Genomic DNA, 17,242 nt, shown 5'->3' with positions numbered 1-17,242 from the left:
AAGCGTGCAGGGCTAGGAAAGCGTGCAGGGCTAGGAAAGCGTGCAGGGCTAGGAAAGCGTGCAGGCTACTAGAAGGGAAATAAAAGAACACTTTATATGACAAAGTATCACCTATTCACAGATGTAAAAAGGAGAAGGCAAGAGCTATTGAATATACAAAACAGCTTGTGTACCTTTCATGAGCTTTCCGTCATTGGCAGGCTTAGTGCTGGCACCATCAGTTTTGTCATCACTAGCACCCATACCATCACAATCATTTCCAGCAGTATTACTTGGTGTCACGCTGTCATCTGACAATTGTGCAGATAGACTGTTGTCTTCTAATGTTGTAGAAGTCTGTTTAATGATAAGAACAAGTTTCAGATTAATCTAAGCAGAAAGTTATTTGCATATTTATCTATATTCTAGAGGAGAAAAACAATGAAAGCCAATTGTATTACATCTGAATCACCAAGGAAGCGAGGCACTTGAAATAAACAAAAATAGCAACTAAACAAAAAATTGAAATACTAACTCTACACAATGTTTGGGAGGGCTTGGGGATGAAGGCACTTGCACCAGAAGACACGCTTGTGGAAACATACGCAAGTCTTGGGCCTTTTTTTCACTGCTTCTCCTTTGAAAGAGGGTTAGGCTTAAAGGGGTTGTCCCGTGAAAGCAAGTGGGGTTATACACTTCTGTATGGCCATATTAATGCACTTTGTATAACTTCTGTAGGCTCATATTTAATGCACGATGTATATTACAAAGCGCATTAATATGGCCATACAGAAGTGCTGAACCCCACTTGATTTCACGGGACAACCCCTTTAAGGGAAGTGGCAGTGCCACCACAGCCCACCATGTATACTCTAACACAAGTGGCGTATATTACAGCACAAATCTAAACAACCTCATAACAGGCACCGATTTTACTAAGAGGCTACCTCTTAATCTTTCACATTTTACTCCAGCGGCATCACAGCAAGAGTGGTGTATGAAATGCCATAGGAAATGTGCCCCATTAAGATTTTATTTGCATTTTCTTTAATATGACCGCATAGTTGAATGGGGCTTGCCAAAAAAAGAAAAAGTAATAAATACACAGTTAAGGAGCTCTATTAATTTTAATATGTGTGACGGATATATAACACACACACACACAAATATATATATTATACATACACAAATAATTTTGGTGCATGTAAAAAAATAAAAAATAAATTGATTTCCTATTAAACTGGCTCTTAAGTGAGATAAGGAAATTAAAAGTTATGAGCCCCACTGGGGACGGTGACCGATGCCAATCTTTGTATAGTACTTGGTTTTGTATAAGCAAGTGGAATTGTCACACATATAGCTTTTTGGTCCAGAGGAGGAAGGCCAGAGATGGTGGGAGTTTATTGTACAAATAGGATAGATTTTAGTTATGTGCGATTTCAAAAGACTTCTGATGTCCATATAGGATAAGAACTTCTTACAAATGTTTCCAAAAAGCTAAGAATGCGGTAGCAGAGAATGGACAGTAACAGATTTAAGGAGGCAAGAACAATTACGTTCTAATTAAAGCTTTTATTCCGTACAGAAAGGAAAAGGACAGGGTATAAAACAGAACTTTAAATGCTTTTCAAAATACTTTATTGCGCAGGCTTAATAACTTCAGACTAGCCATAGCGTAAAATAAAGCTTCCCCTTGACCAGTTTCAGACAAAGGACTCAGCAGTATAACCCAACATCTGAGAACAGAACAAATGCCCACGTTCAAAAGCTGCTGTACTGGAAAAGGAGTTTGTCCTGTGAGAAATGTCTGATGTTTTTCAGCAAGCGGAATAAAAGGGACAGCTAGTCAGGTGTGCCATCACTCTGCGAAATACTAAATATCTGCACCTTTATCCTTCTGTAGCAATTATTCCAGGATGCATAATTTATACTACATAACGTATTACTGATGACCCGTGTTTTTGTAGCAAAGCGTCGCTCAAGTCTTTCAGGAAGTCTTAGGATCCTCTAGGCAATGCATTAGAAATGCACGGATTCTTATTTTTATCATCACCCATGAGACAACAAACTTACGATTCACCTTGTTACGGGTTACTAGCAGTAGGGATAATCATGGTCAGAGATACTTTAAATACGTGTTACAGATTAGACAGAAATACTTTGTAAAATTAAAGTTAGCTCAGGAACTTTTCCACAAGTGCATTATGTCGATATACATGCCTGCTTGGTCAGTTTATTGCAGACAAAGCTCTACTTGTCATGACACTAGGTAAGTAATACCTCGAGGAACGAGGGGAGAAAATAGCAAATATCCAATAAGAGTTCAGAAATCCAGCAGCGATTGCCTAACGTCACAATTGGCTACACAATATGCCAAGCATACGGTATTATACCTTTGTGTCAGTGAAACTAGAAGTGGCTTTGTTCCTTCCCGTCAGCCCTATTAGCTCTGCACCTCACAATAAAGCCTTTGCATTAAAACAATTTAGTCTCTCTTCCATGCCTCTGTCAACTCTTCCTGGCAATCACTGAGATATAACCTTCTTCCCATTCCATATCTGCAGAACAGTAAAAAGTCCCTGCTAGTTCTACAGAAGTAAAATTTTGCATATTAACGTTTTTACTATTGAGAATAAGCTCAAAATGTGAGGTACAGCAGACCTGGACAAATCCCACTCAGATTTAGGCCGAAGGCACGCGGCGAGTCCGGATTACGCCTGCAGAAGCAGGTACGTGAGGAATTTGGCTTTGCTGTGTGCAGGGGGCCCGAGTTCATTGGAAGCTGTCCATGCGGGAGTCGCAATAAAATGAAGCATGCTGCAATTTTTCATCCGTGAGCAGAAACTGCAATTGGTTTCTGCTCGGGAGCATGAAGAATCATTGTTCCATAGCAGGCTATGGAGGGTTATTGCTTTAGAATCCGGAGGCAAACGCCCGTTTGGGATTCTGCAGCGAAAATCCACCCGTGGACATAAGGCATTCGATGTAACAGCAAGTTAACGGTCTGGTCTTGGGGGCCAAATCACTGATTATATTAGGGAATGGTCACACCAACTTAAAGGGGTTGTCCCGCGCCGAAACGGGTTTTTTTTTTTTTTTTAAACCCCCCCCGTTCGGCGCGAGACAACCCCGCTGCAGGGGTTAAAAAAACAACCCGCACAGCGCTTACCTGAATCCCGGCGGTCCGGCGTCTTCATACGCACCTGCTGAAGATGGCCGCCGGGATCCTCTGTCTCCATGGACCGCAGGGCTTCTGTGCGGTCCATTGCCGATTCCAGCCTCCTGATTGGCTGGAATCGGCACGTGACGGGGCGGAGCTACACGGAGCCCCATTCAGAAAAGAAGAAGACCCGGACTGCGCAAGCGCGGCTAATTTGGCCATCGGAGGGCGAAAATTAGTCGGCACCATGGAGACGAGGACGCCAGCAACGGAGCAGGTAAGTATAAAAAACTTTTTATAACTTCTGTATGGCTCATAATTAATGCACAATGTACATTACAAAGTGCATTATTATGGCCATGCAGAAGTGTATAGACCCACTTGCTGCCTCGGGACAACCCCTTTAAGAGGCTACCTGGAAATGTGCAAACTAAAGCCCAAATGACAATAAGTGTTAAGGCCTATTTAGATACGATTATCACTCAAATGATGTCTTTTGAACGATAATCGTTGTGTGCCTTTAAGCGCAAGGTGATCACTCAAACGTTATGTGATCACTTTGCGCTCCGAGCGGGGTATATAGAAGACAAGCGGGGCTGCTTGTCTTTTGCATCCAGCTGCTCGGTGTGCCCAGGCGTTATACAGCTGAACACTCCGAGCGGGGGATGCAGAACACAGCTGGACCGCTGTAATCTTCATACCCCGACTGTTCATGGAGCACTAAGCTGTATACAGCTGTGCGCTCCATGCAGAGTATGAAGAACACAGCTGGACCGCTCTGTTCTTCATACCCAGCCTGTGTTCAGGGAGCGGGATACAGCTGAAACAATAGTATCAGCTGTATCCCGCTGTGAATTCCTGATAACTGATTGCTGATCTTTCAGCATGCTAAAAGAAAACGATCAGTGGCTGCTTAACGAAAACTGTACGATGTCAGCGCAGTTACACACAACAATTATCGCTCAAAAGACGGCTTTTGAGCGATAATCGTTGCGTCTTAATGGGCCTTAACACAAGAGCTTGGCTTTTCTATGCCTACGTATAGACCAGGCTCATTCCAAAGCTTTTACTGCTCCTCTGCAATAATAATGTACAGTTCACCCGTATTTCCAGAGACCATTTGTTATTGCAGTCTGTGTAGCTTTAGGAAGACTCATACAAATCTGGCTCATTACAATAGCAGAATTTCTGATGCAATACTTTACAAAATTACAGGGGATTTCCATGTTTAAAGAAAATAAAGAGGAAGGGTGGGGGAGAAGTTAAAATGAAGAAACTGAATACTCCTATCGCCAGGGCTCCCCATCCAGCACTAGAGCCAGATGCCACACTGAACCTGTGAGTGGCGGCAGGTAGTCACATGCTGCACACTTTTTAGGTTTGTTCCGAGGCACAAAATTGCTGGAATCATCAGTGTCTGAAAGATTAGTTTATTTTTTTCTTATCCTTGCAGTCACCACTAGAGGAGCTCACTGTATACTGATTTTTACAGTCTTCTCTGAAATTAGTGAATATGAATACATATGCAGCAAGCTTCTTCTAAAAGGCAGCTGCCTGCAACCTTTGGCAAGACGCTTGCCTCTTCTGCTGGGGTTTGGGAGATCTCCCCTATTACAGGAGGTGCCCAGATATTGGAAAGATTAGGTAATTATTAGTTACAGCCCTGTTACACGGGCTAATGATTCGGGTTAATATCTGAACTATGATCGTTCAAGGTAAATGCATGCAGCAAGCGAACGACGAACAATAATTCAGTAGCGTCACATAAAAAGTGGGCAACGATTGGCCCGTCTACGAACGACTGTTTACTGTGACCGGACCAATCTCCAGCCCGCCGCTCCTCCATCCGCTGAGCGATGATGCTCTTGTGTAAAAGCACAGGAGTATCACTGGAACGACTGCTGGGCACACTTGCGCTCGACAATCGTCTCGTGTAAAAGGACCCTTACATTTGCAGCATCAGTCAGAAGAAGAGAATCTAGCAAGAACCCGCAGCTCGCTCTAGCAACGCGTTAACGTTTTACAACTAATAACGCAGTTTAATACTTCAAAGTGTATACAAGAGCAATGCAGTCCAGATCTCAGACAAGGCTTTTTGATGTTTTCTGAGCGTATCATGAAATCGGATGGCTGTCTAAACAACTCGATTGGGTGCATATTACGGAAATAAATTATTCATCACAGGACAAAGAAAGATCAAGTCCAAGACAATTTAACTAGTCGGCTCTGCATCCAATTACACCTCTCCTCATTACAGGATTTCTGTACAAACTAATCATGCCAACACAGCCACATAATAAAGACTTTACAAGACAGTTGACTACAAGATTTAAAGAGTAAACAAAGTACATCTGACATTTTTAAGGAATTGCATAAATTTTCCAACAGATTCTGAAAGCCCGGGCCAGAAATGTTTACTCTGAACGGAGGGGTGGTAAGGTAGCAAAGCTGTGCCTGCAAACACGCCAAACAATGCAAAAATAAGCCTGGTTACAAATCATCTACTCATATTGCCATTTATAACAGATTTTTGGCCCAGTAACAGCTTTGACGGCCACACCACTAACACATACACAAATGTGGATCCTCAGGAGGCCTCCATATACATGCAAGGGCTACCCAGTGCCAAGGAAATCAGCGAGTTCACATGACTTGTGTAATATGTACGGAGGGCTTTACTTCAAATACGATGCTGGTGAGAGATGGTACCACGAGCGAAAGGACTGCTACAACAAACTGGCAATTACATGACCCACATCAACCAATCAGGGTACTTTAGTGACAGTCATGGCATATAGATATTTAGTCAACAGCATTTACCTTTCAATATATAACATTCTGGAAGGAAGGGACCACAGTTAAAGCTCATCATACATGTTACACTAGGCACTCATACATGTTACACTGTGGCCGGGAAAATTAGTATTTTCACATTACTTGGATAACAAACAAATGTTATTACCAGTTATTGAGCAACAACTTTAATTGTCACATTGCCGACTACAGGTGCATTTACACACACAGATGATCGCTAAAAATTCATCAGAAACTGACAGTCTTGAGCGATCATTTTGCATAGGTACTAAAGGGCTAAAGCGGTAATGAATGAAGCTAGTAGGTTCATTTGCATGCATTTAAAGATCAGGGCGTATTCCCAGGGCGTAAAAACAGTTGGCTGTTTTTGACGCCGGCCAGGAAAGATATTTCAAGAACTATCTTCGCGGCAGGAATACAGCAGCAGATCCCATAGACTCCTATGGGAACTGCCGGAGAAGGGAGGTGGGAGGGAGTTTAGAAGCGTATCTGCTGTGTATGGTAACAAAAAGACTGCCGTTGGCCAGTGGAACTCAGACACTAACCCAAAAAGTATTGCATAGCCTTAACCTTTTTTCTTTGGTCTTCGATATCTCCAGAGGTTTGCATTGTTGCGGGTCAAGGTAGAGAAGACCTCCACCCCCTTCCTTCTCTCTGCCCCTTGCTTGCTGTTTAAAATGGGAGGGGCGGGAGCTAGTGCGCTAAGCTCCCGCCCCCTCCCCTTGCAGAGAGCCAGCGAGGGGGGCAGGCAGTTTAGCAGAACCGTTTCCCCCTGCCCAACGGTATCCCAGGCCGTCTGAACGTCCGCATGGATAGGAGATGCAGCCGTGACTTGGTCACGACTGCCTCTTGTTCATGCGATATTGCTTGATAAGGACTGTGGCAAGCAGTTGAAACGTTGCGGCAGAAAAATGCAAAGAATGGATTGAATAAAGAAGAACTATGCTTTTTATGGAGACGTGCTGTGGATAATTTAACCCCTCGTGCTGCTGATAATTTAACCCCTTGTGCTCCTTACATGATTTTGATATGACCGAAAATCGCTGCGCCTGTGTGAAAGAGCCCTTAGGTTGTTGCACGGATGGCGGGCCACAAAATGATTTGGCAGGCGGGCCTTGTGTTTGACAATTTAAAAAGTCCATAGGGAACCTGTCATCACTTTCAGGCGTAATAAACCGCCTACAGCGACAGAGTACTAACATATATCTGTTTCAAAAACGTAATTTCTTGTCTTCCGAACAAAGCATCCATGCAGAAATAGGCGTTTTTTTAAACTTTCGGTGCCATTTGCAAATAACGCAGACTGGACGGTCTCTGTTGGCCGGAGTTTCTCACATAAACTCACCACTTTCTACTGGTGTGACACGGACGACAAAGTAGACGTCATCCAAAGAGCTATTCAAATTTCCTGCATGCTCTGGGAGTTTGAGAGCGAGCACATGCTCAGATCTGCTTTCCCATTTGTGGTCAGATTGGGCGTGCTCACCTGTGCATGTACCTGCCCTTGAACTCCTGGTGCATGCACAAGATTTAGATGGCACGGTGGAGAACGTCTACTACATCATCCACGTCGCAACAGCAGAAATGTGCGGGTTTATGCAAGAAACTCCAGCCAACAGAGACGGTCCAGCCTGCCCATCAGACAGATCTGTATTCATTTGCATACGGTGGGGGAAGTTTAAAAACACTATTTATGCAGGTATGCCATCTTTAGGAGACAAAGTTTTGGAAACCTCTATCTGTATTCTCTTGCTGTGTATTCACTTTAAAATGGAAAAGGATTTATGTCATTATTGATCAGTAACTAAATTACAACATGTAATGCTAACAAGACATTTCCCACTACAAGGCTACATGGTGACACACATCGCACAATTAAATCTCAGAAAAGTCACACAACCAAACAAAAAGTGTGTGACTTCACTGCGATTGTTTCAGAACTTCAATTTGTCTGTTAAAACAGCTAAAATGCAGTCTAATCACAAGCAAATCCCAAATCGAGCGGCATTGTGACATACATTTACATCTATGGTGGAAAAGTCTGGTGCAACCTGTGATCAAAACCCAACAGTTTGGGATTTGCAGTGAAAACCTGGCCCCATCATGACATAAAGCGCTAATTTTTAACCCATTCGTGAAATACCTAATTTTTGTTTGAAGAGCCAGTAAATCATTTACCACTTAGAGTACTAACGGCCTTTATTTTTTACATTTTCTCATCAGTGTAGCTGTAAGAGACCTTGTATTTTGCGGGAGTTCAGGTTTTTATAAGAACTAATTTCTGGTACATCTATTAAATAACATACATTTTTTTTTGTTAGCGATAATGGAAAAGCAGCTATTTCACCATTGATTTTTGAGGATTTATAAAAGGTTTTATTGCGTGTGACTACTGTTACACAATATATAAGCTTTTTTTTTTCCCTTTACAAAAAGCCAATTTTTTGTCATGACATTCCAAGGCTATAGCATTTTCATTTTTCAGTCAACAGATCTGTTTGAGGGATTGCCTTTTTTTGTGTGACAGCAAAGTTTTTATTGGTATTATTTTGAGGTTAATACATAACATTTAAAAACTTTTTTTTATTCCCGTTTGGGAAAAGCAAAATGAACAGAAAGCAGTTATTTTGTTAGTTTTTTTTACTGGCATGTGCATGGTTAAAAGGCGTAGAGGAGTGATTGGGTGAGCAAGTCTTTTATGGGTATAAAAAAAAATAGACCTCATATATGACAATGAGAGTGCAAATATGCTCCCTGATTGATGGGGGGCAATAACATTAAGAAAATGTTTTGTCAACCTTCCCCTGGGATAGGAGGACAGACAAAAGAATTGCAAATCTTGTCTACCACCTGCTTGTGTCCCTTTCCCCTTGCTCTCTGCTTTGTATACCGCCTGAAAAGTCACAGGTCTAAATGCAACATTTCTAACCCTCCATAGGTACCATATGCCATTTTAAAGCCAAGAATTTTAGCGTTAAAAAGACAGCAAAAGCATGTTGGTCACGCCGATTGAAGCAGAATGAGCTCTGTCCGTCCAAACGGTAATGCTTTTTTTCTGCAGAACAAACAGAGCTCATCCTTAACTGCAAAAATCATGCACCCACGGAGTTAAACTACATACCTTACTAGAACTAGCTATAAAGAATACTTAAAAAAAAAAAAAAGCCGCTCAAAACAAATGAGGAACTGTAACATAAAAAATCCAGGCCCCTGCCCTCGATCAGCTGATTTTAAGACTCCATATTGCAGACCCCAACCTACCAGATCTTGATGACCTATCCTCTTTAAAGCAACTTTCCAGTCCTGGATCAACAAAGATGGTTGCACCGCTTCTCTGACTATCTGATGCAAACTGTGCATCATTAGTCTAAAGACACTACACGTTGCTTTGATAGGCCAGTGCGGCCCCCGTGAGATGCATTATTGATGCATAATAGTACGCAGTTTAAAGGAAGTAGTCAGAGAAATGAAAATTAAAGCCAGGAGAACACCTTTTGACATTTATCAAAAATAGATTCTTAAAAAAACACTACGAGGTCAAGCTGAAATGTAATTTATAATGTTCCTTATATAAGTAAATTCTAAAATAGCACAAACTGGTCAACACAGGGGAGATATAATTAAAAGGATCTCCAGGACTTACAGTTGACAGCCTACCCGTAGGAGAGGCAACCTATGACTAATAAGACTCAAGTCAACCAGCACAATGAATGGGTTAACCGCCATGTAGCCGAACTGATGTGACTTTGACCCCTCTTCTTTGTGTTGGTTCCCTAAATGATCACGAAATAGGTCATGAATAGCTGATCCTCTGGGGTCAGTCGCTTGGGACCCCGACCAATCAGCTGACAGCACCACAAATACACAGATCGGAACGGAAGCATCAGAAATCACAGCTACGACCACTGTGTAGTGGCCAGCACTTGTAACTGCAGGCACAGCTCACAATTTCAATGATGGACTCCAGACAATCAACGATTATCTATTCTGAGGATAGGTCATCAATAGTATTCTCCCTGGAAAACCACTTAATGGCTGCCTGTCCACGGCCGTGACAGAATATCGCTAACAATATTCCGCCGCAGGGATGGAGTAGGGAAGCACTGACAGTAGATAGGCTCATTGCAGAGAATTGCGGCAAATTGCACAATGCCACGATTTTAATCCCACGAGCCGAGAACTGCTAGGATTCTCCGCTTGTGGACATCAGGCTGAGCTTTACACAGTTAGCCTATGGAAAGCGTTCTCTGCGTTACCCATGGCCGCATTATTGGCACGGATAACGCAGTGACATATCGCCTGTGGACAGGCAGCCTAAGCCATTTTGTTAGTATCCTACTTGTTTACACTTTGAAGCGATTGTAGCAAGATTTCAAGTTATCCACTATCGATATACCTCATTACTTTATCTTTTTGGTAAAGTAATTACATGGTCAGTTAGGAAATAAATATATTTTTTTTAAAAGGAGGAGAGGAAAACTACATTCCCTAATATTTAGCTAGATTGACATGGATGTGTTGAATGTCTTATCCGAGACACATACATCAGTACAAAATAACAATGTATGCAATGTACTCTGAAAATAGTGTAAGGATTGGGAAAGGTCTCTACAGATAGCCAATTTAAATAAATATCAATTCTTGAAATTAAAGTAAATGATCTGTTGCATAAAAGCACTTCAAACATAGCCAAAGTATAAGTGAAAGATGCTGATTTCACATAACCTCGATGACGGTAATTTTCATTTATCAAATTGCATTGGAGGAGGATTGCTAATTCCAAAATTCAGAAATGAAAAATCAGGCTGCCTTCCATATGAAGTACAAGTCTACTAAAGGGGCTTCATAAAATAGGAGATGGTTGTTACATAATGGACTACTTTTGAATCAATGCTTCCTAGGGTGGCTTCACACAGGCGTCAAAATTAAGCGACATTTGTGCACTGCGAGACGCACAAATATGAACCCCATTCTTCTAAATGGGGTCATACGCATGAGCGATGTTTTCCTGAATGGCACCGGGATGCTATGCAGGAAACAAATCGCTGCATGCTCAAGCTTTCTGTGTGCTCTCGCATCGCAGTTCCCATTCGTTTCAATGGGGCTGGCGATGGCATTTCCGGCCAATTAAAAGCAATGGAGGAAACTTTGCAATCCTCTGCCGTGGTGGTGTCAGCCACTCAGAGGGTCTCTGCATCCCCGAAGTGATGCGAGGCTATTTTGCCATGGAAATGCTTGACATCCATGGGGTTTTCACCTGGGTGGCAAGCTCAATATGGGGGTGGGATTCACGGCCCCACATCACGCTCGTCCGTGTGAAGTTAGCTTTAACACATGTAGCTTTTCTTCTGTTTTTTTTTTTTAGACTAGCTACATTTGTAGCAAATATATTAGTCAATAACATCAGACGCATTTCAAGTTCAACTGTCCATACCTGTGACATGAGTGTTCCTTCTTTTTGCATGAAAAAGTGCTTCTTAAATTCATAGTAAGGATTATACTGATGCCAAGGCTGGAGAAAATCAAACCTGTAAGACAACAGAGAAAGGTTCAGCAAAACTCCACACTGTTCTGGCAAAGTACCTATGAGAAGATCTAAGAACTATGAGATAGTACTAACCTTGAGTCATTCTTTGCTTGTACGCTGGTTTCAAATTTAAGTCCATTCCGAGCCACGTACTGTGCTAGTTTATCGATGACCGGCTGAATGTCAGGTGGTGGAGGAATAATGGCAACCACTGGGGCCAATGTGCTAAAATGAAACAATTCAAATGGGCTCTTAAAACTCAACTTTGGATGTAGGACAATCTGGCCAATCAGACACATTACCAATATCGTCATTGCCAGACAGGCCCACTTCACTGCATGCCAGTTATATGACCTTATTTCTTAGAGACAAGTGAAGCAGCTGTCCACAGCAAACAATCAGACATTAAAGGAGATGCCCAAGACTTTAAAACTGGTGGCTCATTCTTAGGATAGACCATCAATATTAGATCAATAGGGAAACATATCTCAGATCTCAGCAGTTTAAGGAGGGCGTTACACTCTGACGTTCATTGCATCCCCTTCACAGCTCTGACTTAGTAGCTCTGCCTGGTATTACAGCTCAGTCAGATTCAAATATTGTAATACTAGGCACAATAAAATATGGAGCTGTGCCTGGTAAACAATGAAGATGATGCAGTGATCGCTGGAGTCCCGCGTCACTTCCCTTAGTGGGGGATGGGCCATCAATTTTAAGCTACCATCTAACCAGTTTAATGTCTGGAATACTGTAATAGATTAGATCATTAAAATTCAAACATGGAGGATGGAGCAATACCTCTGCAGCGCCACCTAGTGGAAGGCAACATTCCAGCACGTCAATGTCAGACCTTTTAGACAAGCCTTGTAACAATGACTGGAAATTGTAAACCAAGCCAAAATAGCCATACACAGACAATTGTTTCGGCGGGGTTTTTGCCTCTCAGTGTACAGTGGGCTTTTGGATTGGCTAGTCAAAGGCCTGTAGACGTGGGACAGCTGTGTATGGTATTCTGGCTTGGTTTACAATTCCCAGTCATAGTTATAAGGCTTGTCTAAAAGGTCTGACATTGACTCGCATGAATGCTGCTTTCAAATAGGTGGCGCTGCAGAGGTATCGTTCCATCTTCCCCATATTAGCATGGATGGCCTTATAAGTCACCTCACTCACCATCTAGTTGCTCTCCTTAAAGGGGTTGTCCGGCCAGAAACATTGCATGTCATTACTTCTGTTTGCCCATTTCCATGCACTTTGTAATATACATTGTGCATGGAAAATGAAGCAAACAGAAGTTTTGGACTTACCTGAAGGGGTGCCCCCCCCCCCCCCCCCCCCGTGTTGCTCCTCCGTTGTCCCTGGTTACAACAAGAATCTTCTCTTCTTCTTGTCGGGCCGCAGCAGCTCTTGTCGGCGCGGAAACGAGCCTCTTCTCATCCGCGCATGCGGTTCTTCTCTCTGCAGCCGGGACCGATATACGATCTCCTTGTGTGCAGGAGGGGGGGGGGGGGGGGGGGGGGGGGATGAAAGAGTGAGGAGCAGGAACCGAGCTCCCGCCCCCTCTCTGCCTCCTCTGCACTATTTGCAATGGGGAGAGGTGGAAAGGGGGTGGGGCTAATTATCGCCACTTAGCCCCGCCCCCGGCCCGCCTCTCCCCATTGCAAATAGTGCAGAGGGGCGGTGAGGAAGCAGAGAGGGGGCGGGAGCTCCATACCTGCTCCTCGCTCTTCCATCCTCCTCCCCCTGCACACAAGGAGATCGTATATCGGTCCCGGCTGCAGAGAGAACAACTGCGCATGCGCGGATGAGAAGAGGCTCGTTCCCGCACCGACAAGAAGAAGAGAAAATTCTTATCGTAACCAGGGACGACGGAGGAGCCACACGGGGAGGGGGGGGGCACCCCTTCAGGTAAGTCCAAAACTTCTATTTGCTTCATTTTCCATGCACAATGTATATTACAAAGTGCATGGAAATGGGCAAACAGAAGTAATGACATGCAATGTTTCTGGCCGGACAACCCCTTTAAGGCGAAACGATACCCTTCCTGACCAAGAGTTGAACTGTCATGACAAGGAGTTACAGCATATAATCATGCAGTATATATTTTTTCTTTTAAAGTTCCAGCTATGTTAAAGTATTGAATATTTACTATTGTATTCAGTATCTCACATGTTTTACTTACTAGATTCACTTAAATAGAAATATTGATCGAAGCAGAATACAATAGAAGAAAAAGCAGACCGTACTTTAATCAATGTCTGCATTCACTCAGGAAACTTATAAAGTTGTTAGAATATTGTGAAGAGTACACAATGGTGGGGAAGTTACGGTTCTATGTATGTGCTACTGAATAAAACTTCTGAGTGTCAGCACGCTATCTGTACCAGGCAGGTCAGCAGAAAAAGTAGAATTAAATTATAATAACCTACTTGATGTACTGCTGAAAAGGAAAATCTTATTTTAGGGGAAAAATGGGAAACTTAATTAAATGACCCTGAGTAGACAGTAAACTTCCAAACCTTCACATAAAAAAACCCGACACACTGAACATTAAAAACACAAAAATCCTTGAAATATAAAAAATAGGAAGAAAACCAGGGATAGAAAAAAATAATTCTCATTACTTGGCGTCATGGCAGCTCATTTATTGATCTCTGTCTTAATATCCTTACGCACTATATGGAGGGCCGCACTAATGGGATATTACTTCCTTTAAGTATTTGCAGATTTATCACTTACATATCTAGGGACATATGTCATGAAAAGACCAGCACAAAACAAGATTAACACAATGCTAAAAGGTTTCTACAGCAGACATGGCATAACTTTATTCTATGGGTCAACACAATTACTGCGACACTCGATTATATTAACATTTTTGCTGTACTACTTAAAAAAAAATAAAATAAATAAATATTAAAACAAAAACTCTTTGGAAAAAAAATAAAGCTATGGCTCCAAGAAGGTGGCAGCAGAAAATTTATTTTATTTTGCTGTCTATTTGGTTGTGCGAGACGTCCGGTAGTTTCATATGTACTCCAAAATGGTACTGATAGGCTTTTTGATTGCTTTTTACTACATTTTTCTTGGACACCGGGCGACAAAGAAAAAAAAAAAGGCACAATTTTGGCACGGTTTATTTTTCTGACATTCAGTGTGTGGGGTAAATAATATATTGCTTTGATAAATCAGACTTTTATGGGCGCAATTAAACCAAATGTGTTTGGGTTTATTCATTTAGATATTATTATAAGTATGGCAAATTTTTTTTTTAATAAAATCTTTTTAAACTGTTTACATTTGTCTTTTTAGTCCCCATAGGGGACTTATGATGATTTGATCGCTCCTGCAACATATTGTAATTCTACTGCGATCTGACAGGCATAGCTTGAATAGCAATCTGTAATGGCAGCCCTGGGGGCTTTCAGAAGGCTCCTGGCTGCCATGCCAACTGAAAGGCACCCCAGGATCTCAATTGCACGGGCGCATTCAGGACCTCCAAAAAGGTTGATCAGGGCATTTATGAAGGGTTAACAGCTCCCATCAGTGATGGTGATTATCAGAACGGTTGCGGGCGGGTGTCGGCTCTATGAAACAGCCAGCACCCGCATTGTACAGAGCAGGATCGGCCCCTGATCGTCCTCCATACAAACCCTGAACCTCCATGATGTAAAGTACATACTGTAAAGTTAGGGGGTTAATATTAAAAAGGATGCCAGAGTTCAATTTTTAACTTAGCTTTTTTTTCTATTAATTAGCGTTCCAAGTGCCACAACATAACAAATAGCCTATACTCAACCTATCCTGGCTCCCCATGTGTACCGCACTAGGTCTCCCTGTCATGATGTACTTACAGACTGCAGCAGCCAGTTTGCGGGACATCACAGGCCACTGCAGCCAATCACAGACCTCAGTGCGCAATTGCTGAGGTCTGTGATAGGCTGCAGTCAGCCTGCACACGGGACATCACAGGCTTCTGGATCCAGTCAAGACGAATACTGAGAGGTAGTTCAGGATAGCCTATACTTGCAAGGAGAATATAGGCAATTATGTTTTGGCACAGGGAACGTTACTTAATAAAAAAACAACTCAGATAGCCCTTTAAAGCAGGATTTTTTTGTAGTATTCCTCAGCTTTCTATAAAATCACAAATACAAGTTAGCCCTATGTGTGCAGGACTTCACAGGTAATTTCTCAAGAGCTTGATGGTGGCCGGCATGGTCATCAGTCTATCCTTTGGATCCCAAATCACAACATGCAACCCTAAATATAGGTGATTGTAATGTGGACAGCCGATAATGCTGTGCTATAGACAAGCATGAGCATGGATTCGCAAAGTAGCTTATTGACCACTTCATTGCTACTGGACAAAAAACTTCCACGTTAGCCTAGAGAAAGATAAAGAAATGTACAAAAATCCAACAAACAAAAACTAGTCAGAATTGAACAGAAATGCGGTATATATTTTAGGCTCTGTTGTATTGCAGTTTTGTTTTACGGTAAATGCGCTACCGGACACATCGCACAACAGATATCAGCATCCGACAGACCTGACTTATTATAAGATCCGTCAGGTTCCGTTTCAGTCGTTTTGATAAGACCAACATTGCATGCAGCACTATTCCTCATGCCAAGTCAGACAGGTCGGCCCGTACAGTAGATGTGTTCACATTTGATTTTGAGCAAAGCTTTAGACATAGGCAGTGTTCTGCTTTTAACACACACAATTCTAGGTCTAGAGAAATGAAAACAGCTACAAGACACATCTAGGTTACTAGAAATGTGCCAATTGTAAAAGTGCAGAGAAGAGCACAAACTAACATGTTATTACCTGGGTGCAGATACTTCCTGGGGCAGTCTGTTGCTTTCACCATTGTTTAGAGATAGAGAGATGCTGGACTGTGAAGTTGTGGCAATTTGTGCTCCATCTCCCGCTGGCAAGGAGTTGTAGCAGGCATTAGAATCTATTTCTGGTGGTGGAGGTGCCAGGCAGTAAGTCCCATCTGGCAACATGTAATAATTGTAATATGTAGAAATCAGAGAATCTATTAATCAAAAAAAAAGGAAAGATGGCGGTCAGTTAACTGAGGACCAAAAAAAAAATAAAAAATTATTATATTTATATATATATATATATATATATATATATATATATATATATATATATATATATATATATATATATATATATATATATATAATATCTTTTCCACAAACTGCATTGATCATACAATGACAGACAACCCCTATGGTGGCACTCTGCTTGCCACTTTATGTTGCACCATAATGTAAAGGTAACACTAACCTTTTTGTAATACAGGATCTGATTAGCTTAGTTAGGTGCGTTTAGACAAAACGATGATCATTAAATAGAAAAACAAAACAAACAACGTTCAAACAAGCAAAATTGAACAATCATGTGTCTAAAATACAACCCAACGACTGAATGAAGAACGAGAGTTGTTCACTTTGTCGTTCATTTAATGCAGACATAAAAACCATTGTTGCCTCGTTTACTTATTATCATTCGGTTTAAGCCGCAATAGTTCAGTCCCTCTCATTCACTTAGAGAAAGAATGTGAAGGACTGATTATCATTTGAACGAGTCAACAATGCATCGGCCTATCTAAACAGACTGAATGAGAGTGAACGAGCTAGCAGGAATGTGACTTGCTAGTTCAAATAGTAATTGGGTTGTCTAAAATTACCCTCAGCCCACATTCACAGGGGTGAGCACAATATCGGGCCGAGAAACTTGGCCATTA

The 17,242-nt window shown here is 42.0% G+C and overlaps 1 protein-coding gene across 3 annotated transcripts in view; it reads right to left on the bottom strand.

Moving 5' to 3' along the window:
* The window catches only part of SFSWAP (splicing factor SWAP), a 120,929-nt gene that overhangs the window by 50,857 nt on the left and 52,830 nt on the right, over positions 1–17,242 (bottom strand). For all 3 annotated transcript variants that reach the window (XM_066603419.1, XM_066603421.1, XM_066603420.1), the window contains 4 exons: positions 16,309–16,522; positions 11,574–11,705; positions 11,388–11,481; positions 174–336 (listed from right to left, as the gene is read on the bottom strand). In XM_066603419.1, coding sequence (XP_066459516.1) covers positions 174–336; positions 11,388–11,481; positions 11,574–11,705; positions 16,309–16,522 — 603 coding nt within the window. The remainder of the gene's footprint in view (positions 1–173; positions 337–11,387; positions 11,482–11,573; positions 11,706–16,308; positions 16,523–17,242) is intronic.

Source organism: Eleutherodactylus coqui, chromosome 5 (assembly GCF_035609145.1).
Source record: "Eleutherodactylus coqui strain aEleCoq1 chromosome 5, aEleCoq1.hap1, whole genome shotgun sequence".
NCBI classification, from domain to species: Eukaryota; Metazoa; Chordata; class Amphibia; order Anura; family Eleutherodactylidae; genus Eleutherodactylus; species Eleutherodactylus coqui.
The sequence above is the reverse complement of the archived record's forward strand: the minus strand, read 5'-3'. Positions and strand labels throughout refer to the sequence as shown.